The sequence below is a fragment of the Pomacea canaliculata genome, linkage group LG5 (assembly GCF_003073045.1).
Source record: "Pomacea canaliculata isolate SZHN2017 linkage group LG5, ASM307304v1, whole genome shotgun sequence".
NCBI classification, from domain to species: domain Eukaryota; kingdom Metazoa; phylum Mollusca; class Gastropoda; order Architaenioglossa; family Ampullariidae; genus Pomacea; species Pomacea canaliculata.
Window position 1 is genome coordinate 3,035,980 of NC_037594.1, and position 25,457 is coordinate 3,061,436.

The 25,457-nt window shown below is 45.4% G+C and overlaps 1 protein-coding gene across 1 annotated transcript in view; it reads left to right on the top strand.

Moving 5' to 3' along the window:
• The first annotated feature begins 8,077 nt into the window (after positions 1 to 8,077).
• Positions 8,078 to 25,457, top strand: part of LOC112564391 (polypeptide N-acetylgalactosaminyltransferase 16-like) — a 57,422-nt gene continuing 40,042 nt past the window's right edge. The window contains exon 1 of the mRNA XM_025239164.1: positions 8,078 to 10,458. Within this exon, the coding sequence (XP_025094949.1) occupies positions 9,587 to 10,458 (872 nt within the window). The 5' untranslated portion in view covers positions 8,078 to 9,586. The remainder of the gene's footprint in view (positions 10,459 to 25,457) is intronic.

Genomic DNA, 25,457 nt, shown 5'->3' on the forward strand with positions numbered 1-25,457 from the left:
GTCGATATCGAAGCCAAGTGTCAAAAGCCCTTTACAAATTGGCGAGGCTGAAGTTGGCTTTGCGGGATGTAAAAGACAGTCATTATGTAAAGCTGCTGTATGTGAAGGCCTGTTGCCAGAAACGGACGTATCGACCGTTGGCCATTATCGTGGTCCTCGACGTCTGCGCCAGATGGGACTTGACCCTCCCCCCAACCCTCCCCTTCACCCCATCACCATCCCCCCTAGGTCTGTGTGTGTGATGGGAGGAGGGATGCAGTTGAAACTGGCGATTACCAGCGGTCAGCTGTACCAAGAGGAAACAAGGGTTAGTTGTACAGAGAGCAAAGGACAAGTCGTAGTTAGGGAAATCGTTGTTGTTAACACAACCAGATCTTGGCCTGAGCCGCCATTTGTTGCACGTGTTCAAGGCTGGTTTGCTGTGTTTAACCCCGTGTCAGCAACTGACGCTACATCATGAAGATGGTAACATTCAACTAGAGATAAAAATTCAGTGAAGTTCTTTTCACTCAGAAGCCAACTCTGTTCCAACTACACCTACTGCCGTGTCCCCCAGCTACTCAGTCGTTTACCCCAAATAAACACAGTTATCATACCTTAACCCTGAGGTCCTCACAATGAACATTTGTAAACAGGGCAGGGAAACAATGTCGAATATCACAATCCTAAAAAAGCGGAGTTTTACAATATTTCACAATCACACACCATAACAGTTTCTTCTGTTTGTCCAAGTCGTCGTTACTTCTGGAGGATCAAACAGTCATTTTTTCTGCCTCAACATTTTCATGCGGATTTTTTTCTACTTGTGATTTCATCGATACCAACAGTTTTCTGGCGATTTCTTCTGTTTCGACAGTATCTTGTGTTGCCACAGACTACGCCTTGGCTTTATAAGCTGTAGCTGTGAACTGTAGCAACTCAAAGCCGACATCACCATGGTTTCTTGTTCTCAATGGAAGTTCATTGCATTGAAGACAACGAAGCAGTTAGTTTCAAGAGTTTTGCCCGTTAGTCCCCAATGTGTACAGCTGGTGCCAGGCTGGAAGACCGTGTCATTGGATGAGTTTCAATTCTTAATATTTCAACGGCATTTCTTCAAATGACTGAAACAATCTGCTGACGGCTGAGCAGCGGAGGATTCACTTGACAGAAATTATACCAGGATATACCTTTACGAAAACACAGGTAAAGGTATAGGTAAAGGTCATCCCCTAGCCCTGAGGGCAGTGCCTATCTTCTCTCCCTCCGCTGCCTCACCTTCCCCAGCCCTCTATTGAATCAGGTATGCATTCTCGACACCTGGTTCCACTGGGAAGGCTTGATGTAAACACTGGCATCGAACCGGTGAGCCTCTGGATTCAAACGCCAGTGCTCTATCCACTTTGCAAAAGCACGGAATAAAATAAGTAAAAAAAATTTTATTTGAAATCTACTGAAAAGGTTAAAATATTTTTTCCTTATGTCTCAGGATTTTGTGTAACACATATAACTTACAATATAAAAGTTTGAGGGGCCCAGAATATTCCAGGTCCCACACTTTTATATTTTAATTATATTTTTTATAATATAATACAAAGACTACCCGGACTCATGCAAGTGGGTCCCACACCCCGGGGACGACCGCACAGACAGGAGCAGCAGATACATGCAAACAAAAGCTGCCTTGGAGACGCTGGGTCTGCGGCGCTGAGCCTATTAACGCCTGCGTCACTTCCTGTGAGGCCTGCGCGCGCAGCTCAATGCCAGTCACGGTCAGCTCATCTTGCTAAGCCTCTGCTCATGCGATCGCTTCCCCCGGCGTTCAATAGAAGCCATTCGGGGCGAAAATAGAAATCTAAACACACTGGAGCCCGGCAGAGCAAGTGTATGGACGAGGGAGGGAAACAGGTACATTCCTTGTGAGAAACCCTCGACATCCCTCCCGTCCCCGCAATTTCATATTTGTGTGGAGTGAGGTTTGTTGACGTGATACGCCATATCCTGAAAGATCATTTGTTGAGAATGAATGATCGTCTGGCAACAGTTGGCTGACTGTTGACATTTTCTATTAAAGGAGTCAGCGGGTATTATTCTCGTCTTTCTATTCACAAAGTTGCCCGAAAGGTGGCGCTAGTCTTCACGTTTATGTAGGAAAGTGGATAAGGCCGTCCGTGCGACCGGGCCCCAGGACATTGCGGGACGTGATTGGTCAGCCACTGTCACATAACTTGTCACATACCTGTCTTGCCACAGTGTCCCGTGCAGCCCTCAGGAAGCACAAATAAAAGACTTTGGCAGCTCAGACAGCAGCCTGCATGCTTCTTCAAGTGATTTATACCCCGGGTATCACACTGAATTTATATTTTCTGCTCCAGCGCACTCTGTCCTTCAGACCTGCTTCACCATGGGCCGCGCGTGGCGGAAGTTTCGGGTGCGAAGGATGTGTTCTGGGTTTGGATGCTTGTGCCGCCTGAACTGACTCGATCTCGGATGGAAGACGATGCTCTGTTGCCATGGCTACACGTCCCAGAAAGCATCTTTCTCAGCTGTGTCTACGTTCCGGAGAGAAGTCCTGCGGGGAGCGAACATTGCCACGTACAGTCACGTGACCATTTGAGCAGCACGAGGAACGTGCAACACAAGACAGGGACTCACAATGTGTGACTGTTTGGTTACCTGATGTCTCGAAGTGTGGCCTCAGTAATTACTCATTCTTAGTAATTACTCATTCCCTGCTTACTAAACGGTCCATCTCACCCCACCCCTTCCATCTTTCAAGAAAACATACAACTTTTATCCGTCCTGGCTTTCATTTATTTCCCTTTGCTCTTATCATTGTTTTCCCTGGTTGTTTGTTGTGATTCCATCCTCTTCTCCTAGCATGCGGCAGGCGTGAAGAGAGATAACTCAGCCGATCACATGGTAGTTGTTTTCCCTCCCCATCTCTCACCCGGCGCGCCTCGTGAATGTCCTTGCGGTGCAACGCCTAGTATTTCACAATAAATACTGAGGGTAGCCTCTACCCCATACACATCCACACTCCAGTTTGCTAAAAGTTCAAAAGCAGACATCTTTAACTGACATTAAATATCTACTGAATAATGGTTCCAGTCTTGCTATGGCTCTAGAAAGTAACCTCTAACCATGTCATCATCACCATCTTGTTTTCTTGTTTTCGTTTCTTGTTTCAAGTTCCTGTACTTTTTCTAGAACAGTCCTTCCGAATCTTCAAGCTCGAGTGTCTGCTCCAGACAGGACCAAAGCTCGTCTGCTCACACCGGGGATGATGATTAGTTTGTTCCTGCACTTGTCACTAAGCCGGCTTTGCACCTTAAACCCTCCCCATGCACTCAGCCTCGTTTGTGATTCAATCACGCTTCCGGTGAACCTCGTTTTAATTGGACCACATTCTCCGGTCAACGTTGTATCGGAACGAATCTCAGCAGTGACCGACAGGCTGTCCGAGTCTGCTGCTTCTTCATCCAATCCTTCTCATCTTCCTTCTGACCGGTCTGTTGGGAGGCAGATTCCTTGGTTTGACTAACAATACACTAACTAGGCCCCACCGTGATGTAACCGTCTTTTTGCGAGATTGGCTACAGTGGACCACTTACGAGGTTCGTTCGTCCACTTTATCGAATTCTGTAGCAACAGCGAAAGGAAGAGAGCGGTTGGACGTTACCTTTATCAGTTCTGAAGCAACACCAGAACAGTAACAACAACAACAGGCGGAGAAGTGTATCAGAACACCAGCGGGAGCTTCCACGCTGTTAATCGACATCTGTCAGAAAATACCGGCTGAGCCACACTGACGAACGCACACGGAGTGTCACGGAGTACAAAACCTGAGTTTCGAGAGGTAAGGGGTAGTGGAGGTAGGGAGGACAGGGGTGCTAGGGAGCTTTTCCCTGGTCGGAAAGCTACGTGCACTCACAGGTAGGGCGCTAACTCTGAAAGCTATTACATGCTTCTTGCCTTTGCACACCGGGGCAATCAACCGTCTGCCTTTCTTCTCCCTTCGCCTCCATTGACGACCGGCCGAGCTCCGCGGAGAAGTTGCTTCGCTGAAGCAGAAACCCGGGGGCCGCATTTCTTTGACACCGGCCCGTCAATGGCTCGCTGTGGGCCGCTCCTACAGCCGGGCTCTCCACAATCGGGCCGCCAGCGAGCCGACGTCCCACGGCGCCGCCTTTGACATGAGGCAGAAAGAAACTATTTTACGCCATTCAGCGAGCAGACAGAATGCAACACCTTCATTTCACCTCCACCACACCTCGTTTTGGGAAAAAGCTTTCCGATTTCACAGTTGAAACGACAGGAAGCTCAACACTAGGCCTCCTTAGTTCACCTGTTCTGAACCGAGGGTCTGGATATGGTTCAAAAACTGTATTTAGAATACTTTGTGTTTAGAATACATATGTGAAAACAAGGACCAATGCAAAACAAAACAAAAACCAAAACAAGACAAAACAAAACAAAACAAACAAAAAACAAAAAACGAACAATCAAGAAAAAAAAAAAAAAAAAGAAAACAGCGAAACACAAAACAAGTCGTTTAAAACTTAAAATTAAAAAAAGGAAAAAAATAAGGCCGAGGCAGATATTGGAAAACAAGACAAAACGAAACAAAACATCAAATCAAAACAAAACAGCAAAAACACAAAACACAAAACAAGTCGTTTAAAACTTAAAATTAAAAAAAGGAGAAAAATAAGGCCGGGGCAGAGGTGGGAAAGGAGACCCAGGTAGTATTCTTTAACAACGTTTCTTTTTATTTTCTACATGGAGACGATCAGTAATCTGATGAGACCTGTCCGCCAGTGACATCCTCCCCAGCCCTCGGCAGTGGTCCCCCCTGTGCGCGGCTCGTCCTAATTTCAGACGGCGTATTCATTAAACGCGTTTCGCTCCTCTCGCCAACCCACTCGTTTTAATTTCTAAAATTCATCGCTGCGGGACACAAACACTCATCAGGCTCCAGCCAGCTCCATGCCTTCAATTAGTAGTCACCCCAGGTTTTCTTTGTGAACGCACGGCCTTCGTCTAAGCTTTGTTTACGACTCGCTATCATGGCGCTGGAATTGCCCAGGCACAAGGCAAGTGAAGGAAAGAAGAGCTAAACAGAAACCTCAAACTACCCGAGAAAGATGTTGAAATTTTTCTTCCACCACCGTCGGAGCGCTGAGTGAGTCCAACTTTCTGCTGAAAGGAATGAATGTACATGGGGTGGGAATTCTTTATGTGAAATACTGCTGCCTTTTATAATTCAGGAAATTTCAGGTGAACATACTCTTTCTCTTTCCCACACACTTTTTCTCTCATTCACACACACAGACACTATCTGTCTTTCACGCACACATACACACCCTTTTTCTCTCTCTTGCTACTACTACTTAAAAAAAAAATAGAATCTTGAAACTCTCTGACTACTGTCAACCTCATTGTTATTTGTAAACCTGTAAAAAAGATGTCTGAAATGTCACTGTAAACGTGTCTGAATTCAGATACAAATAATTCTGTTAGCAAAATTTCTCACTGAATCTTGCTTTGAGGGCAGAATATTTACATATTTTCATTTTTTCAACATTTTGTTGTTGTCCGATGAGTGCAATTTTTAAATTGTGTGTGGGTCGTTGTTAGAATCTTCTTCATCTACAGAAATCCCATATGAGTGCGCACGTGTGCTCGTCCACCGGTGTTGATCTTGTTAGTCCGTTAATTGTTACCCTTCGTGACGGGAAAACCCACCCAAAAAATTCCTCTTTCTCAGATGACTTTTTCCATCATACCCGGGGAGTAAGTCACTGTCTGGACACAGAGTGAATTTCTACATCAGGGGTTCACCCTCATCCCCACCCGCTAGCTTGAACCACCCCCACCCGCCATCCCGTCCGAGACCAGTACAAGTCATTAATGCAGGTGCAATTTCCGACGAAGGGTTCATTTCTTTGCCAGATTACAGGCCGCCCCAGTTTGCCAGATTACTTTCGTGATGTATGAACTTCCAAATTGAACGAAACGGCGGACCGAGGGAAGGACCAGTGGAATTGGGGTCACCCCACCACCTGCTCCCCTCCCGCTCTCCCCACACTCCACTTTCTTTGTGTAGAAACTTTTATTCTACCTATTATATTTTGTCGGCCTATTTGTCCATCCATTCGTTGGAGCGTCCGATTATGCATGTGTTTGTCTGTGCGTGTGTTCACCTGTCTCACTCATCAACCCTGAGTGTCACTGGACAAAATAGTACTGCATGAGAACAAAATGAAGCAGACAAGTTGCAAACTAGAGAACAAAACGGGTGAGAAGAAAAGGGAGGAAGAATGGTGGGAAAAAGACGAGACTAGGGGAAAATCACGAAAGATGTTGTCTTAATGCCAGTCTTGATAGCAAAAAAGGGAGATAAATAGACAATAAGTTTCTACATTGTGTTACAGACTTTTCTATTTTGTAGTATCAGACATACCTCGCCTTCTTTCCATCTCTCGACATCCTCCTCCTCCCTTCCTCCGTCGCTACGTCACGTCCACCTCACCTTGGCGACCTTCACACCTCGCCCTCATTAACCTTTCACTTCACAAAGGTGACCAGGAGGACCCGTTGACCCTCCATGTAGAGTGTGTGATGAAGCAGCAACTTATTAACATGACTGATTCTCGGCAGCCACACTAATGGACCTGGGAGAGAGCCCACAGCCTGCGGACTACAGCCACAAGCCAGATGTTAATAGATGCAGCGATAGTCCTTGATGTTCTCCTTACCTCACCCATAAAATAAACAACAAGAAATCATCATTATCATCATCATGTTATTAGGCGAACTACATACAGACAACGGACATTCTAGCTTTACTATCTGGACAGCATTCTTGTCTGGTAATGTTGTCACGTGATGTTCTGAAGACACAGACGAATAAAAAAGGGGCTTGAGAAAGAAGGAAGGAGCACTCTGAAAGACTAACATACAGTCGAGGAGTCACGAAAGAAGAGAGTACAAAAGAAGAAGGACTGAAAGAAGGATGTTCACAAAAAGGGACTTGCTGAACTAGAGACACACGATCTGGTAATTATTAATGCCTAAAATTGTAAAACTAAGCACAGATTGGACGATGTGTCTCATTAAGAAGGTCCATTTTCAAAACAGATGAATGAGCGGCTGTACTCGTATATACAAACAGATTGTCAACAAACACTTCAAGCACAGACATGTATCTATCTCTTCGTCTACTTTTAACACAACCGCAGTCATCAGCTGCCATAAAACTTCACACAAGAAATCACACAACATAAACATTCACACAGAGCCAGACACGTGTTTGCAGTAAAACCAACAGCTTGTTTATTGGCTACCACAGTAAAATGATATATGTACCCGGAGAACATCATTAACTTCAAAAAAAGACAGCCCGTATTTTTGCAGTTGCCATAAATCCATTGAAATACAGCATCACACAACTTTGACACCTCCACACAATTCTCAAAGTCCACACCTGTCCCTGTCCTCCTGTCTGGTGTTGATGTGGAGACCATAAAACATCTGCTGTTCAAACGACAGTGGCAGGTGATTAGCTCCGTGTGAAAACTGTCTGAATGCACACATTGAAAGCCGAGAGTGTGAAAAGTTATATTCCTGTTGACTGTATGATGGGGTGGACAATACAGAGCAGGTGACAGGGTGTGTGGGGTACCTGCCGCGGAAATGTGTTGTTGTCGGTCTGTCAATGCAAACATTTCCACAAGATAATGTGTGTCACACCTGGGCAATATATTAGTAAATCATTAACTTTTTATTAAATGTTTTTGTTCATTCCTGGAACATGTTGTGCATATTACAAAGGGGTCCAGAAATGTGTGGGGGACATATAAATGGAGAGATTAATTCTCTGTACACACCCGAGAACCACCTCTTTGAGATTATTATCGTTTGTTTATTACATTATCTATATATTTAAAACAAATAAATATATAAATTCAGTGAAATCATCTCAATCGTCGTTCATAGTCTAACATCTCCACAAGCCCTCGTTTTTTTTTTTCCTTTCTCTGTCTCTCTCTCACACACGCACGCAGACACTTGCGCATCCACCATGATCCTGTTATCAGGTAATTTCTTACCGCCGACCGGGAGGGCAACACCTCCAGAGAACACAACCGGCGCTCGGACTGAGTGATGACATGTAGCAGGCATGTGCACGTCCTCCTCACCCTCCCTGCCAGGCCACGCCCCAATAGGCCACTGAAGCCTTGTCAATCACCCCTTGGCCACGCCCACAACCTGCCTCCTCCCTCGGCACGTCAGCTGGGTAGGCGTGCTCACCTGCCTGCTTGAGATCGATTCATCCAGTGTGACGGCCACGCTTCAACCATTTCTACATTTCACTGGTGACCGGCGAGTGATAATCTCTCACCTGGCGATTCACGAGGAACCAGACTGTAAAATATGCAAATGACATTCTTATCTAAAGTCTAGAATTTTTTGGTTTTTTTCCTGTGAAATCTGTCGAAGCATCATTCACAGTTTCTCGAGTGAATGTGTTTGTGTGTGTGTACGTGTGTGCGCTCGTCTGTACACAGTGATTCTCCCCTCGCGCCGCCTCGGTTTCGTTCGCAGGGCACCATACATCCTCCCACGCCCCTACCCACCTACCTCACACCCTCCTCCCTCATGCCACCCCCCTCTCCAGCAGCCCGTGAGGCAGCGGCAATTTCCCGAGTGTTGGGCGCTGGTAGGGAGCGATTAAGATTGGCAGGCTGCTTCTCGGAGAGTGATGCGCGCTGTCGGCTCGCGACACAAGGGCTGTGATGACACGGTCAGATAGCGCGCAGCCAGCGGACCATCCACACGGTCGTCAAGTCGTCGCTGTCGCTCGCAACACCCACCCTTCTTTCGCTCCACGGCGGCGAGGAGGGGGTGGCTCGGCGAGAACGGCGAGCGAGATCGGGGTGCGGAGGAACGAACACCAGGGCGGAGGAGCGGGAGGTAAGGTAGCCCTCGCCGTGCCAGACGTGTGATTGTGACGTGAAAAATGGATTCCAACTGCCGCAGAAGGCTGCTGCTGCTGGTGGTGGTGGTGTTCCAGCTGTTGGTGTAGTCTGTGGGACTGTGTGCAGTGTGAAGGAGGGACGGGAGGAGGACCGCGCCTGCTGTAAAAGCGCCGCGCGGCGACTGTCAGAGACGACATCAACAACATTGAGCTGTCGCTCGCCGCGGTGGAGTCCTGTGCGTGAAAGAAGAGAGAGGAAAAAAATATTCGGGTGACTTAGTAACAATGCTGCTGCCGCCATTCGTCCTGCGTACGACGGTCGTGATGCATGTGCCAGGCAGCAGTTAGACATCCGACGATGATCGTAGAGCGATCGGTGATGGAGCAGAGTGATGTGGGACAAGAGGGGAGGTGACCTCTCACCCCAGTCACTCCCATCATAACGTTTCTCTGTGCTAGAAGTAGGTCAGTTGTGGTTCCCTGCCTGTACCTGGAGATGGGAGTCCGGGAGGATGTCCAGCGGGAAATTTGAAGATGTTGCCGGACAAAGGTCGTCAGTGGGGAAAAGTCGGGACCTGACGAATTCAGGATTGAGTTAATCCGGGTAGTGGCACGTGTGACCTCATGAGGATTAGGGTGTGGGTATGCGCGGGAGGGAAGTGGCGATGGCGGCCTGTGTTATCGCGGGTGCACCTAGCCGGGTGGCTGGTAATCGCCTGGGTGTTCCTGCTCACCCTCTTCAGCCTCTCCATGCACGGACAGGTCCCCACCTTACGGCCGGTGGAGGCTCCCAGGCATCGCCTGGGGTGGGACACAGAACAGCAAAATGTCATGGGCAGAGCAGGAGTTCACGGGTGGGCAGGTCGTGTATTATCTGTGACAGGCGAGGTCAAACCTCCAGTGGAGGCCGACGAAGACCACGACCAGGGGAGAGCAAGGCTGGAACCCCACATCACCATCTCCACGGTGGACAGCCATCATGCTGACGCTAGTCGAAGGCGAATCCACCAGGTCGGAGCTCGACCCAGCGACGTCGGCGACAGCGATAGTGACCCCAGAGGGCGCTCGAGGTCGCCGAACGAAGATGAGGATAACGGCATTTTTGACGTTCATGGGGAACAAACCTCCTCCGCACTGAATATCTCAGGTCGTCGTGGTGACACCCTCGTGTCGAGGCATAAAGATATTCGTCAACTGTCATCAGGGTCGCCTGTGGTTCAAAGTGACCCCGGTGACGTATGGGGTTCGTTGCGCAAGTCTAAGGAAGTGTCAAAGGCAACGGTTGCGCGGAGTGCTACCCGCAACAGTCAAGTGTCGGATAATGCTCCTACGACTCCTGCGGCGACCCCGCGCGTGAGGAGCAGGTCACCCGAGCGAGCGGAGGAGACTATGGAGCGGAGACTGAAGGAAGACGGATTCTTGCAGCATGCTTACAATGTGACAGCCAGCGACCTCCTGCCGCTGGACAGACAGGTGCCGGACACCAGGCCTTCTGGGTAGGTAGCACGACACCATCACTAAACCACCGTTATAACAGTTACACCACAACACAACACCATCACTAAGACCATCGTCATCACAACATAATACGACAGCTTCAGCAACCCTCGTTATCACATCACGTGATAGTTACTACACGACTACACACCCATAGGTAACACCTTTATTGATGTAACAATCAAAACAAGCGGATAACATGGGTTTCTTTGTGTCTTGCTTAATTTATTATCGTCGGTCTGTCGGGCGGTCTGTCAACACATAGCATACTCATACTGTCATCATTGTCGCCAGTGCCCACTCTCCTGTCTGTTTTTATCCTTGCTGTTATATTTGACTGTTAGTTTTCCAGATAATGTAGAAAAACAAAGTCGTGTAGAGAAAATGTTGTATTGGGAACTGGGCGACCACTCTTGCTGACCAGCGGTACTAGAGTAGTCACCCTTTACAATGACTGTAGGCCAAAGGTCAGCAACCAAAGTACTACAGTTGTATTGACAAATATATTGTCTAACAACACACTTACCAAAGATATTATCTCCCGAATGTTCTTCGTAAAGCCGTTGATTTCTCGTGACCTTTGAGCACAGCGTTGTCTAACTTGAGGTTTGACATGTTCCCGATAAAGAATAAGCTCATCGACTAATTAATGTCTCCTCGGCTTCCAAGTAAGAGCAAGCCTTAAAGTTTGTTGATTTGACTTTGTCAAAATCCATGATCACAAGAGCGAATTCTATGATAGAGGCACGGGCATGAGGGGGGAGACAGGAGAGTGGGTTGGGGGTTGCCATGAGACCTCATCAGTTTATAGTGGGAAAGAGTTAGAGGACTTTGCTATTCCCCGTCACTATTGGCAACAACAATAACACACATACAAACTCTTTCTCTCTCTCTCTCTCTCACACACACACACGCTTAATTACAGCTCATCGTTTTCTTGAATGGTGACAACGATGTTGTACACGATGGATTACAAGGGGTATAAAAAAAAAACCAGTAAAAAAGAAAAACAATCCAAGAAATGCATTTTGAAGCAAATATTAATGTTTCTCAAACCATTCTTCTGATTGACTGACTAAAATATAGTAATAGAAGCTAATTAAGTACAGGTCCTCGCTCAATTAGTAACAAAAAAATCACTAAGACTAAATAGGTGGGAGTCACGTGCCCTTTTTTCGGGAAGACATTTTGATTTTTCATTTAAAGATTTACATGAGTTAATAATTATTCAATATAAAGCATGTTGACATAAAAATATAAACACTGGAAGGCAAATGGTCGTTTGATTTTATTTAATAAAGGCAAACACAATTAGTCATTGCTACTTTTCTATGTTGCTGTTTACTACTGAGCGATGACTGTTTTATGCACAATGATGCATACCTGTTTATTTTTAAACTTTCCTGTCTCTAGTGTGCATTTCATTAAAAATAAACGTACCAAATTTGTTTAGAATATAGGGTAAACATTGCGGTTATGTTAAGTAACTCATATTCTGATAATATAAGTGTGTTGTAGGGTAAAAATATCACAGTAAACAAACCCATAAAAATCGCTGTTTATTTATCTATTTATTCAGCAAGTTATTGGCATGTATACGAATCACCGTGTGACTAAACTTCAATGAGTTTTGTCTGGACATGGGCGAGGTTGATTGGTGTATGTTGCTATGAACTGGGTTTATTTTTTATACTTGGATGTTATCCGATGGAGCAAACGAGCGAACTGCGATGCACATCTTCTGTTGACAGAAAACCCGGGACTTGCGAGGGTACACAGTCAAAGACCCCACTAGACAATACGGGTAGAGACAGAGGCAGGGTAGAGAGCGAGGTAACGGGGTGGCGGCTGGCACCACCCTAAAATGCTTGTGATGACATTTTCCCCCAAGGTGTGAATATAACGGGCAGTGACATCATTTCTTCACCGTCATCACCACTGTCCTTTATGTGGCATCTGTAATGACCGCGCAGTGTCCACAGTCTGCCTCCCTCCGCACATCAGCGTGAAGCCGACAAGCCTCCCAGCGCATAATGACACAATACATCATGCCAACAACACCATCTCCGCCATGCAGGCAGCAACCGTAGGTTGACGCCAGGAAACGGATGCGACTTCTGCGCATGCCCAAGAGGCAAGAAAAACCAAAAAAAAAAAAACCGTCTTGCGACTTGCTCGGGGAGTGGGGACGTCTGGGCGCGAGTCGCAAGGAGCTGACTCTCGGGGCTCGCCTGAAGGTCGATTAAAAACCCATCAGGGCACACGGCCTGCTGACGCGGCGATTTAGTCTCCCCTTCCTCCCAGCCCTCCACTTCTCCTCCTCCTCCTCCTCGTCCACCGTCTTCCACACTCTCTCCGCGCCGCAACTTTGTCAGGAAGCAGACACATAGACATGGACGACTGTCGGCTGCAGGAAATCTCGCTGCTTTAAGCTGCAGATAAAGATGCGGAGTGTTTTGCTGCGGCCCCAGCAATCGATGGGCGAAGAATGAAGCGGCTTGCCCTGGTCATTTGCCTCCCCTGCACGCTGCGCCAGTTATCTGTCTTGAGCTGACGTCAAGGGAATATTCCCCCCGCCAGAGAAAGATACGGAAAGCCTGTCAAATTGTGTGTGGTCAAAAAAAGAGGAAAAGCAAGCAAAAGGGGGGAAAGGTTTTTGGGTGTCGGACGAAAGAGAAAAGCTGGAGTTCTCAGGGCTATCACCCACGATTCCTCTAAAAATGTCTGCGGGGTGGATTTTTTTTTCTTCTTTTAATGGCATACGCCAACTGCGTCTAAATAACGGTCAGAAATGTTTTTAAAGAAAAAAAAGAGAAACACCTTGTTGTGGCTGTTGTCAAGAGAGAAAAAAAGGAGGAGAGGAGAGAAGCATCCCGCGCCAAGCGGTTGTCAATCAGGGTAACAATTGATGATATCGCGGTGGCAGGGTAGTTGCTTGTCAGTCCAAATCGCGAACCGGTTTTGATGATCGGATAAAACTCGTTCAGCATCTTCGCAGTGCATCTGTAAGATTCTAGCACAGACAGCCTTGATGGCAGCAAGAGCCACCACAAGAATTAAACGAAGCCATGAAGGCGAGTGGAAGGGTCTTACAATGGGAGAGCCCTTTCATGCGAGCTTGCTATTTTTTTCTTTTCTTCTCTTTTTTAAAAAAAAACCTCCGTGCAGTTTGCTTTTTGATCCGTTCACCTAGGCGGCCCCTGGTCTGTTATTGTGCCAGTGTCAGTGCAGTCGCTTGGCTGCCTCTGTAGAAGCTACCCAGAATCACATTATTACACACAAATGCGCTTTATGGACAGTGATCGAGTAAAGCATCCCGACCAAAACTTGTCCCTGCGGACTTTAATTTTCTACCTGACATCATTTCTGTGGGAGAAATGTGCTAAACTGCGACAGTTAGGACCTTGCAGAATGGACTGGACGTTACCAGAAAAAACACCCCCCCCCCAAAAAAAAACAACAACAAAAAACAACAAAAAACCAACAAAACAACAAAACAAAAACAACAACAAAAACAAAACAAAACAAAAAAACAAAACCAGAAACAAAAACATTCTCCGCAGCTGGGGTTTCTTTCCACAAAGAATATTCCATCTGAATCATTGCATCTGATCAGTTCTTAAAAATATTATTTTTTAATTTTTTTTTTCTTTCATTACATTTCCTCTACGATTTAAAAAGAAATGTTTTCAGCTCTTTCCTTCTTTTTAAGATAAGACGTGCCTTTTCACAAGCTCCGGCATTCCAGAGGATCTTGTCGCCATTTTTAAACTGTCGGAACATTCCGGAGGATCTGTAAGGATTCTATTTAATCCGACATTTTACGGGATCAGCATGGATTCATTTGACATTCTATAGGATCTGTAAGGATTCCTGCTAATCCGACATTTTATGGGCTCCATCCGGCGTTCTCAAACAGCAAGTGCCGCTGGCACCACCAGCACCACCACCAGCATCACCAGCACCAGCAGCACCACCAGCACCAGCACCACGACTTTGTCAGTGTAGTCGCTTTGCTCATTCATCTGAGTCATCGCACGCCATCAATAAAGCTCTTCTCGCCCGCCTGGCATTCAGAAGAGGATGATAAGGCTAGTGTACACACTGACATTGGACATAACAATGATCTTCGTACATCAGACAATCAAATGATTCTTCACGGTGTCAGACATCTCAGATGATCCCAAGGGAGGGTCTCACACATGTCAAGATGTCTGATCACAACAAATATTCACTGCATGAGACATTCTACAGCATCTCCAGCAAACTGACTTTAAGTTTCTTCCTCTCTCTCTTTTCTGTTTATATTAACAACATCAATAGCAGTAACAAAAACAATTAACAAGCAACAGCAACAACAACAACAACAGCTAATAGCAAGCTACTAACAAAACAACTAACAATAACAAAAATCAATGTTACATCAACTCACAACCAATAACTAACTGAAAAAAATAACCAATGTATACAAAACAAACAATAAATAAGCTATAGCAACAACAAAACAACCAATAACTACTAGCCACAAAACAAAAACAAAATCAGTTTAAACGTTCGTTGAAGAGCTCCTGATTATCCTCACTTCAAAATTAACAACAGCACAACGAGGAATTGATTGGCTGTAGTACGACTGATTGATTGTCATCGAAATTATAAATAAATCTTTGTTTTTGGCGAAGAATGGGAAAGTGTGGGAGGCAGCAGGTGAAACAGGTTGAGTGAGTCACTCGTACTTTCCTCTCGCTAGAGTTGTCTTCTCCACGTGGTGGCTGTCTGTCTGTTGTACAGGTGTTTAGTTCAGGTAAGAACACTAGACAGACATCTGTATGAGCAGTGCTTACATAACAAACAATCGTCTACCAGGCTGTCACAGAAAAGTTTTCATGCGGCGTCCATGTGAGGCTCGCCTCCCTTTGAATAAATGGCGGCGCTGCTTGACTAAGCTCAATTTTTTTTTCTCTTGATGAATTATTATTACAGGAGAAATCAAAGTATTTGTCATCTGTACGTTCACAGTAGGAGTCATATTAAGTTAGGCTCGAAAACAAAAATAACTAAACTAAATGACCCAGACGCATCATTACTAGTCGCTGCATGTGTCATACTCGCTGCCCTTCGCGTTCAGTTGTCTCCCTTTGGCAATGCAAAACGAAAGCAGGAGGAGGTAAGCACGATGACATGCAGTCAAAGCATCGATCCCAGGTTTTGAGGGTGAATTACCTCCGCTCCGTGTTTTTTATTCGCCATTTTGTGGCGGACGTCGCGCGCTCTTCGCACTCGCTAATGGCGCCCGGGCCCCCGCTATGGTTGCCTCCCCTACAGACACGCCAAGCTGCTTTGGCTGCTGATGCTGGATGAGTGCGGGCTTAGGATGATGTACCAGCCACTTGCCATGCTGCACACGTGTGTGTGAGAGAGAATGTGTAAGCGAGCGTGTGTGTGTGTGAATGTTCGGCCATTCGCTTCCTTCCCATGAGTCCGCGAGAGTCGCACGTGTCTTATGTTTCACTTTACAAACCATTTCCTTCTATTGAATTCCTTTGATCTACACAGCTACCCTCACTGGTCCAAGTTTAAGTGAACTTGGTCTGCAGCAGATGCTCTGTTCATCGAGCAGGTCCTGTGGAAAACGAGGCTATTCAATGACTCACTGAGGGACCAGCACACCTGGCCTGATCCCACCCGGATCTGTTAGGACCCCGTACCCGAGAGTCACATTTCGGCATCATGTGTCGTTTTTGAAGTTTCGTGGAAGATGATAGCATGATAATGTAATCGTCTCTGGGTTATTTCCTCTCATTCGGCATCCGCATGTCCCACAACGGACTATTTTATTTCAAACCTTGTTACACAGAGTGGACATCACAGCGAATGTGTTTCCGTTATTGAGTCTGTAACACTTTACAATCCACATCTTAGTGTTAGAGGGTTTTATGATAAAACAAGCGAAGTGATCATCCTTTGAGAGAGTCGCACACCAAACTTATCAATAGACTCATCCACACAATGACATCTCACTAACATAATTATAATAGAAAATTGAGGAACAGTTAAAAAAAAAACCCACGAAGTTTTAGACAATGATGTAATGTTCTGTATTTTTAACCCACTGAACTGAACGATAATTTAGCTGTTTAACTTATTAAACTCTGAATGTGAATTGAAAGTGGATGAAACTGATGAGCAGATGCAAGTGAGTTAATGCTCACGTTCAGCTTTCCAGTTGATGTAAAGAGTTGAAAAAAAAATCAAACCAAAGTTAACACGAATTTATTAAATTATGTTGCCAGGGGAGAAAAGCTGAGCTATGGGGAGATAAGTGATGGTATAAGAATAAGGTTGGACTCAACTTCAACAAAATAAATAAATATCTACATAGCATGCATTTAACAGTCTCGACTAACCGTCAGTAATGAATCCCAACAAGTCAAAGCACCTTAACGAAAGTCAAGCGAACAGAGGGTGTAGGGTAAGGGTGAGTGCTAAGGTCAAGGTTTAAACCTCGGGATATGGAGACCTTGTCTTGCCGAGAACTCATGGGACTCTACATCCTGTTCATTAGTGACTATCTTATCACGGACTTGTGTAGACACGTGATGCGGATAGCGCTGCTGCCACGCCCACTCCTGCTGCTGCTTGTAATGTGTCATTTACTATCTCACTACTACCTATGTAAAGATGTCTGGGCTTGGCATGTTATTATCTCCCATTGTTAATAGATAGATAAACGAAGGCTTATTACCCATGTTTTTATCCAAGAGATCGTTTTTAATCAGTGGGCTCAATTTCATTATTAAGTAAAACATGATTATTTTCTTCGTGATTCGAGAATCTGCATAGAAGTAGCACATGGAGGAGTATCAAATACGACTACTGTTTACAACAGCAGCATTAATGGTGAGAAAAATTTGAAAAGAAAATGAAATAAACGAAAATAAACACTGTGAAAAGTCAAAGTAGTCCAAGACTTCAAGTAGACGTCAAGCGACGGTGGTTGACCGCCCTGTGATGTCGTGTCCCTGGGCGACGACGACAATCCGCGATCGTCTGTCGTGGTGAAGGCCGTGGTGTAGGACAGTACATAAGCTTAGTCCCTCATTACCCAGAAGCTTTTTTCCAGTTACGTGTGTGAGTTCCAGTGAAAGATGCTGCTATGAGTACGAGATGGTGGAGGACACAGGATATGTATTACTGTCAGTATTACTCACCAGCACCTCCCTCCCTCCATTCCTGCTTAACTCCTCTTTTTTCTGTTTAGTTTTGGCTACCGTCTTCTTGTCATATTACTTCTTAACTGCTAAGATGCATAAATGTAACATTATACTGAAGAAAGTACCATGAGAAAAACATCTTTTCTCTCCGTTCCTGCAAGTAAAGTTTCTCAATTATCTCATGGGGTGCCCTCCCCCCAGTCCTCCCTAGGCTAGGATAAGGTTTATATCGAGAAAACCAGAAATGACTGGGGGCCATAATGTTAATAAGTAATAATGTAAGCCATATTTGTCTGAGCAGCATCTTGGATCCCAGCATTCTCTCTCGTTTGTAAGTGGCTCAGTGAACCTCGCAGTTCACTCTTTTAATGCACGTGCACGAAAAACATGGACACTGTCTGAACTTACCTCCAGGAGAATTGGAAGGAAATAACCACACACTCGATGAATGAAGCTCAAGGAGTGTAGTGGAGGGAAGAGGTAAGGTGGACGCTGTGGTCGTTGTCGCCCACGTTGTTGACAGACTTGACCGGTACATGCATCTATATCTTTTAATACACATTCAATATCTGAGCCACTGTAACCCGTTGTTGCTGTCTATACTATAGTTGTACTGCATGGTGGAGGTGGGCAAGAAATGGGAGTGGGTTCTGAACCAGGAGGAGCTGGTGACAGTGTTGGAGAATGGGAGCGGGGAATTGTGTGTAAGATGTGCAGACAAAAGAGGTCAGACGTGGCCTGGAGTGCTTTTTTGAGAGTGCGCCGAGTGGACGATTTGCAGAGAGAGAAGCAGAGCGATGATCGATAATGGCCGCCACCAGTGGAAGACGGAAACGGTTTGGAGAGAGGGAAGGTCCAAGCAGTTGTCTAGTTGGACTTGCGGCAAGTCCAGGCGTCTACAACTATCTGCGATTCGTTGTGATGTCCACTCTGTATAACGAAGAAGACAGGAGATGGAAGGAGGATGCAGGCAACTAACGAGCTGGCATTCCCTTGATTTTCTTCTCTTCCAAGACTAAGAAATAAGCGGAGCACCGAACGTCCTTTGCTGACATTTGGCGAATGTCTACTGATGTTTAAAATACTTTTAAGGTTTAAAAAAATAGACATTAAGTAAACAGAAATGAAATGAAACTTAAGTTGTTTGTTAGCTTACTAAAGAATCTCACAGATTGAAACAGTAAAGTATAGCTAGAGGGCAGACAGGGGAACTTTCCCCCTGTGTGTGGGCGCGCGTTCGCTTGCACGAATAAGTAGATAAATTAAATTTAACACATTGAAAAATATTATTAAGAGGACATGACGAAAACAGCAATAATAATGTCGACAAAATAGTAATTCATTACTTTCCTGTTTATGTTGCCTCGCAGTTTCCGTGTAAGGTCAATACTAACTATTATTATTATTTTTGGATCACTACCCACAAAGTGAGAATTTTAATGATGTCATTTTTAGCATGTTAAACAAATATTTTCTTCCTGTTTGTTCGGCCTAATATATGTGAAGTACAGATGACTGGGTCTAAAATAAGGATGGACTATTTTAAGTCACAATAAAGGCACAGCAGCCACAACACAATACAGTCAGTGGATAATAATTTTATTTCTAGGGGTGACCGCACAGTATAACCGGGGGAAAAGTCTTTGAAAAACCAAGTAAATTCTCATCATAATTCACTGGCCACGAAGCTGATAGAACATCTCACATCTTTCCTCAAATATTTCTGTCCATTCTCTTGACACTTCCAACAATTAAGGCAAAGAAATTGCGGGGTTCTGTCAGAATAAAACTTCGCGAGATTTTATTATTCTTTATCAGCTTCATCTATTGCTTGTCTGTCTGCGGCCTTCAGTGTAGACTGATTTATTTAACTTTTTATTTCTTTATTTATACTCTGTAAAGCAGCAGAATAAATGTTTTTGCGAAAAATTTTTATTATTTTCTTCTGTGGTTAAATTCTCAAAACATTGTGAAATATATTTGAGTGTGGATATTTTAGTAAATAAACTGTACTGTAAAGAATATTTTTGCTTTAAGGTCAGGCAGCACGTGTACATGTATAGATATAATAATCTCTGTGACGGGTGTGTGCTACAGTTTCTGGATTTCAGTTGCTTCATGAGGTAAACAAGATGTTATAAAATTTTAATGTTTCATAATTATTTGTACCTCGCCTATAAAAACAGGAGAGTTAATAATATTTTAATAACTTTTTAATAACAGAATACCAAGATCATAAAGTATACATGGAATAACATTATCATATAAATATATTATTATTAAATAGTAAACATGTAATAATATGTATACACATAGGGTAACACAAACTGTCCTTTGAGAAGGTAAGATTATTTTTAACTAACACTTCATCCACGTTTTAAAAATAAATATGTATTAGCCAAATACATCTTCGATGAAGACAAAAGATTATTCAGTTATAATGTGTTAAGAAAAACAACACTATTTTTAGACACTCTGGGGCAAAGAATGATCCTGTAAATCCAATATTGAATTACTTTCAACCTCCTTTATTTTTATTTATTTATCTCTTTTTTTCCCGCCAATAAAGGCGGACTCGAAGTGCATCAACACTCACACACACATGAACACTTTAGACAGACATCAGGTGCACCTTAGGATCAGTTACACCATCACACATACACGCACACAAACAAACACACCCGGAGAGCGCCACCTGTGTTAGTGATTCCATGTGGAATTATCGGACATTATTATTCCACACGGCTCCGGTGACGAGAGCCTGCAGACAATTCCCCCGAGTCCTGCACACGAAAGGTCGGCGGTACAACCAGCCTCCACATCGGCCACAAATGCATGTTTCTAAAGTTCACAGGAGCAGAAAGTTGATTAACTGCTTGGGGACAGAGCAAAGTAACACGCCTTCTCCTCCACAGACCAGCTCCAGGCTTCGCCACTCGTAAAATTGAGCATGGGCAGGGAGTGAGAGGAGAGAGGGGCTTAGAGAGAGTGTTTGAGGAGGAGACAGGAGGAAACGGCTCTGAGATTTTTGTAGGCATGAACACCACACATCTTTGTGGACATCCTCCACGTGGAAATGATTAGGATGATCATTATACCTGCTCTCTCGTGTGTGTGCGACAGGGTGTGTGTATATACGGGTAGACTGTTCTCTCGTGTGTGTATATACGGGTAGACTGCTCTCTCGTGTGTATATATACGGGTAGACTGCTCTCTCGTGTGTATATATACGGGTAGATCAGTCCTCATGTCAGGCCAGCTGCCAGCTTTACCCAGGGTCACGTTTCTAAAGAGAAGTAAACAGATTATGCTGCGCCCGTCCTCAGCGCCATATTTGTCACCGCTTTCCAAGGGCCCGGTGCCATGTTTGTCAGGGGAGGTAAGCGGGTCATGGGTGGTGTCCCCTGCTGCTCACTCAGCGCGTGGACAAGCACTCAGTGCGCACGCGCCGGACCAGCGGTGATGGATTAGCGGCAAAATTTGTCAATTAATGACTATTGATCTCAAAGTGTCCTCCGGGCGGTTTCTGTGGCAACATACCAAAGCCGACTTGGTCTTCAAAGAGGAACAGCGAGACTGAGACTCAATCTGTTGTACGTTCGTGAGAGACAGAGAAAGAGGTTAAAATAAATCTTCTAAGATTACACACAGCGAGGAAAGCTTTTTAATAAAGAGTTGCGAAGGTAAGAAACATACTCGCAAAAATCCCTTTACGATTTCTTAATAAAATATTAAAATATCGACTAAGAAAAAAATGTAGAAGAACACTCTTAGTTGATATCATTTTCACTTAATCTTTTTTCTTGATAAGCATGAAGTTACCGGCTTATTTAGTCGTCGCCGATGGCACATTGGAATGTTAACAAGCTAACCGAATCCTGTGCTGCTCAACCGTATCCAATACTCAGGGAAATTCATTCATCATCTGATATAATTTTCTGCCTGCGCGTGGTCTCTCGACGGAGCAAGGTTCGTAAAACTTATTAGTGTATCAGTCGCACACTGCTGATGCCGCACCACGATGATAGATGCCAGGCACTAGATGTCTAGTTATCGTCGCACATGAAGGGTGATGGCGATATAAACTGCCATATTCCCCGCGCTGCGCTCGACCAGCTTTTTAGACAAGTTTCCAGCCACTTCACCTCCAATCTGCCATGTCGAGATAGCTGACTGCTCGTGTCTTACTTTCAACGTCCAGAAGCCACGAAAGGAAGTAAGTAGGATGCTAGCTGCTTTAGGATGTTGAAGGGCTTGCACAAACTACGGAAAGAAAGATTTTTTTGGCTTTTGTGACTTCTTCTTCTTCTTCGTCGTTCACTCAAATGGACACGCCTGCCTCCTGCACGAATGATGCCGTGCGCCGCAGGTCCTCCAGGCTGCCGTGTAGCTTCCTCAATACTGGCGTCTCATCAGTCCAAATGCGGTGCCTGAGTTCTTCGTGCATAGGACATTCTTGCAGTAGATGTGCTGTTGTCTGACTGCCTGTCTGGCACGGGCACTGGTCTGTCTGGCCGATCCGGAGCTTGGTGTAAAGGTGGAAATTGAGACGGTTGTGGCCTGTCCTCAGCCTGAAAATAATGACCTGCTCAGCCCTTGTAAGCAGGTAGTACGGGTCGTTTCGGTTGAAACGTGGGTGCTGCTGCAGCCACTTGTTGTGCTGTTTGGCCTTGATGATGGATTTGACTTCGCTGTAGGTGGTGGACCTGTCTTGCTGCTCTTTTTGGATCCTTCCTTGGCAAGAGTGTCTGCGGCTTCGTTGCCAAAAATCCCACAGTGGGAGGGAATCCACTGTAAGACGACTGTGCAGTCTCCGCATAAGGAGGAGAGAGCAGTGGACAGGTCGTTCAGTTTCTTGTCTCTGGCAGTCTGTAAGGCCTGCAGGACAGACAGTGCGTCCGTAAAGAAGACGACGTTGTTGGAGGTGTCTGGGCTGTTTTCAACGTGGGTGGCACCGGTCTGAATAGCAACTGCTTCAGCCTTGAAGTTGGTGGAGTAGAGGCCGGTTGCGAGAGAAAGACGGTCTTCTCTTCCTCCTGGGTACCTGATGTAAATTCCGGCGCCACCATTTTTCACGGCTTGTTCGGCTGACCCGTCAGTGAACACGTGAGTCCATTGATCTTGTGGGAAGTTGTTGTGGATATACTCCATAGTACAGGACTTCTTCACAGCGTCTAGGGAGTCTTTCTTGCTGACACCAGGGATGCTGCAGTGAATCAGGGGGAAAGCAGTTTCATTCCATGCTGGGTTTGTCCGGCACAGGGGGATCTCTCTGAGGTCGTGTTCCAAGATGTCTCGGTGTTTTCGTTCAAGGATCCTAGCCTGGTGGATGAAACTTCCCCTTTTCAACCTTCCCTTCGTCGGCTGAGCCAGTCTGTTTCTCATGGGGTGATTTGGAAGTCTCTTGAACTTGGCGGCTTGGACGAGAATCTTTGTGTCACGTCGGTCCTCAAGTGATTCCAACCCTGTGATTGTCTCCAGTTCTTGTATGGGCGTAGACCTCATGGCTCCAGTGATGAGTCTGGCTGCTTGGTTCTGAACCTTGCTAACCTTCTCAAAGTTGGATTTTGCTGCTGTGCCCCATGCTGTCATGCCATACTCTAGGACTGGTCTGACTCTTCCGGTGTACAGCTTCTTGAGGATTCTGTCATCCGCGCCCCAGTTCGTGCCAGCCAACTTCTTCATAATTGCAAGTCGCACCTTGGCTCTGGCTTCGACCTTCTTGGTCTGAGGCTTCCTCTTATCGAAGGTTACCCCAAGGTAGGTAGGGTTGTCCTCCAGTGGGAGAATCTGTCCATCGAACTTCAGAGTGGCCTTCTGTTCCCTAGTGGACAGACTAAAGATAGTGTAGGTGGTCTTTTTGGGGTTGACTTTGACAAGCCACCTTTTCGTCCAGTCCTGCAGGACATTAAGCGCCTCTTGGAGTCGGTAGTTGGCAGTTGTCAGGTGTTCTTCTGTGCACCAAAGGACCAGGTCGTCTGCATAGATGGCTCCTTGGACATTTCGGGGGAGGTCCTTGATGATGTCGTTTATGAAGACAAGGAACAGGGTAGGACTGAGTACTCCCCCTTGAGGAACTCCTTCTCTCAGCGTCTTCTTTCGGCTGTATGTTCCACCAACGTGGACTCTGGCCTTCCTATTTTTCAGGTATTGAGAGATCCACTGGTACATACAGCCGGTTACGCCACACTTTTGGAGTTTCAACCTCAGTCCGTCTTTCCAGACCTTGTCGAAGGCCTTTTCCATGTCTATCCACACCGTCAGCGTGTGCTTCTTGTCCTGGTAACCATCTTCGATCTTCTGGGCAATGTATGCATCCTGGTCTTCAGTTGAGCGATGTTGTCTGAAGCCTGCTTGTTCTGGTGTAAGGATGTTGTTCTTTTCCAAGTGCCATGATAATCTGGTGTTGATGAGGCGCTCCATTAACTTGCCCACGCAACTGGTGAGGCTTATGGGTCTGTAACTGTCCACCTTCGCTCGGTCTTTGCCTTTCTTGTGGACGGGCACCATGTCTGCCTCTCGCCAGATTTGTGGGACATGGCCGCTGTTCCAGCTGTTGTTGAAGAGGTCGAGGAGTTTGGTCTTGGCTCGTGGGCCCTGGTGTTGCAGCATTTCATTGTGACTGACTGTTTAGAAGTCTCAAAGGATGAAGAGGGAGGACATAAAGGGAGGTATAAAGGAACAAGAAGAAAAGAAATGAAGAAAGAAATACAAAATGAAGTAGGGCAGTGTCCAAGAAATTATGACATACGACCAAGACTGAAAAAGACCCGAAATAGTGCTATTAAGTGGTAATTAAGTGAGAAACGAATCATTTATTTCTCCTGTATTGCTCTCGTGCTCTGTAATTGTAACTAAATATAGTTTTGAAACGTTTGACCGTCGCCACATCGTTATCACAAGCCTTGAGTATCCCTTTAAAAACATTGAATTGCGTAGGAATAGGAAAGTTTCGAGTTTATGTAAATGAAACATTTACCGATCATCAAAGTGCGATGTCGCTGGAAAAAGATATTTTGACCTTTTTCTAAAACCACGATGAGAGGGACATCCAAAGGTTGGCTCGTTCGCGAGTGATAAATATTTGTTTAGATTTGTTAGCTTAAGTAAACTAAACCCTAAACCCATGAATTTAAAAACAATCACTTTCTACTCACGCTGACCTTTAACATTGTCTCCTGTATTGACCTTTCAATTTCTTCGTCGACTGAGTTGCTGTTCATCGACCGATGAACGTGTTGCGTGCCAGAGAGTGGACACAGACTAATTGATGTGTTTCATGCTGAATGGCGGTCATTGACTGGTCACAACAGGGTAGTAATTATAATAAATGATGATGTTGATGACGATGATAAAAAGAAGGAAGATGAGGGCGATGCTGAAGATATGAACGAGGTACGAAATTTCAAAAAAACAAAACTCTATGGCATAACCCTAACAGACACCACGGACCTCAAATATCTGAAGGTACCAGCGCTTGTGTGTGTGGGCGCGCGTGTCTGTGTGCAAAGCTTTATGACAGCATCACAAAGACTATGTAACTGTAGACAAAAAAGCGACATCTTGATGTTCTCTACGATCAGCCATCAGCCTTCCTCCCCCCTACTACCCACCCGCTCTATCCCTCCCCATCGTCTTCTGGTGCCAAGTGATCCTTTCATGTAGGACACACCCCCACAGGGAGATCTGCACACGTGCAGAGCCATGAACTCGCGTGTGAACAGTTTCCGTCGACAAAATGGTGGTTAGGATCACTGTCATCCTCCTGTTCACTTCTTACTCCACTC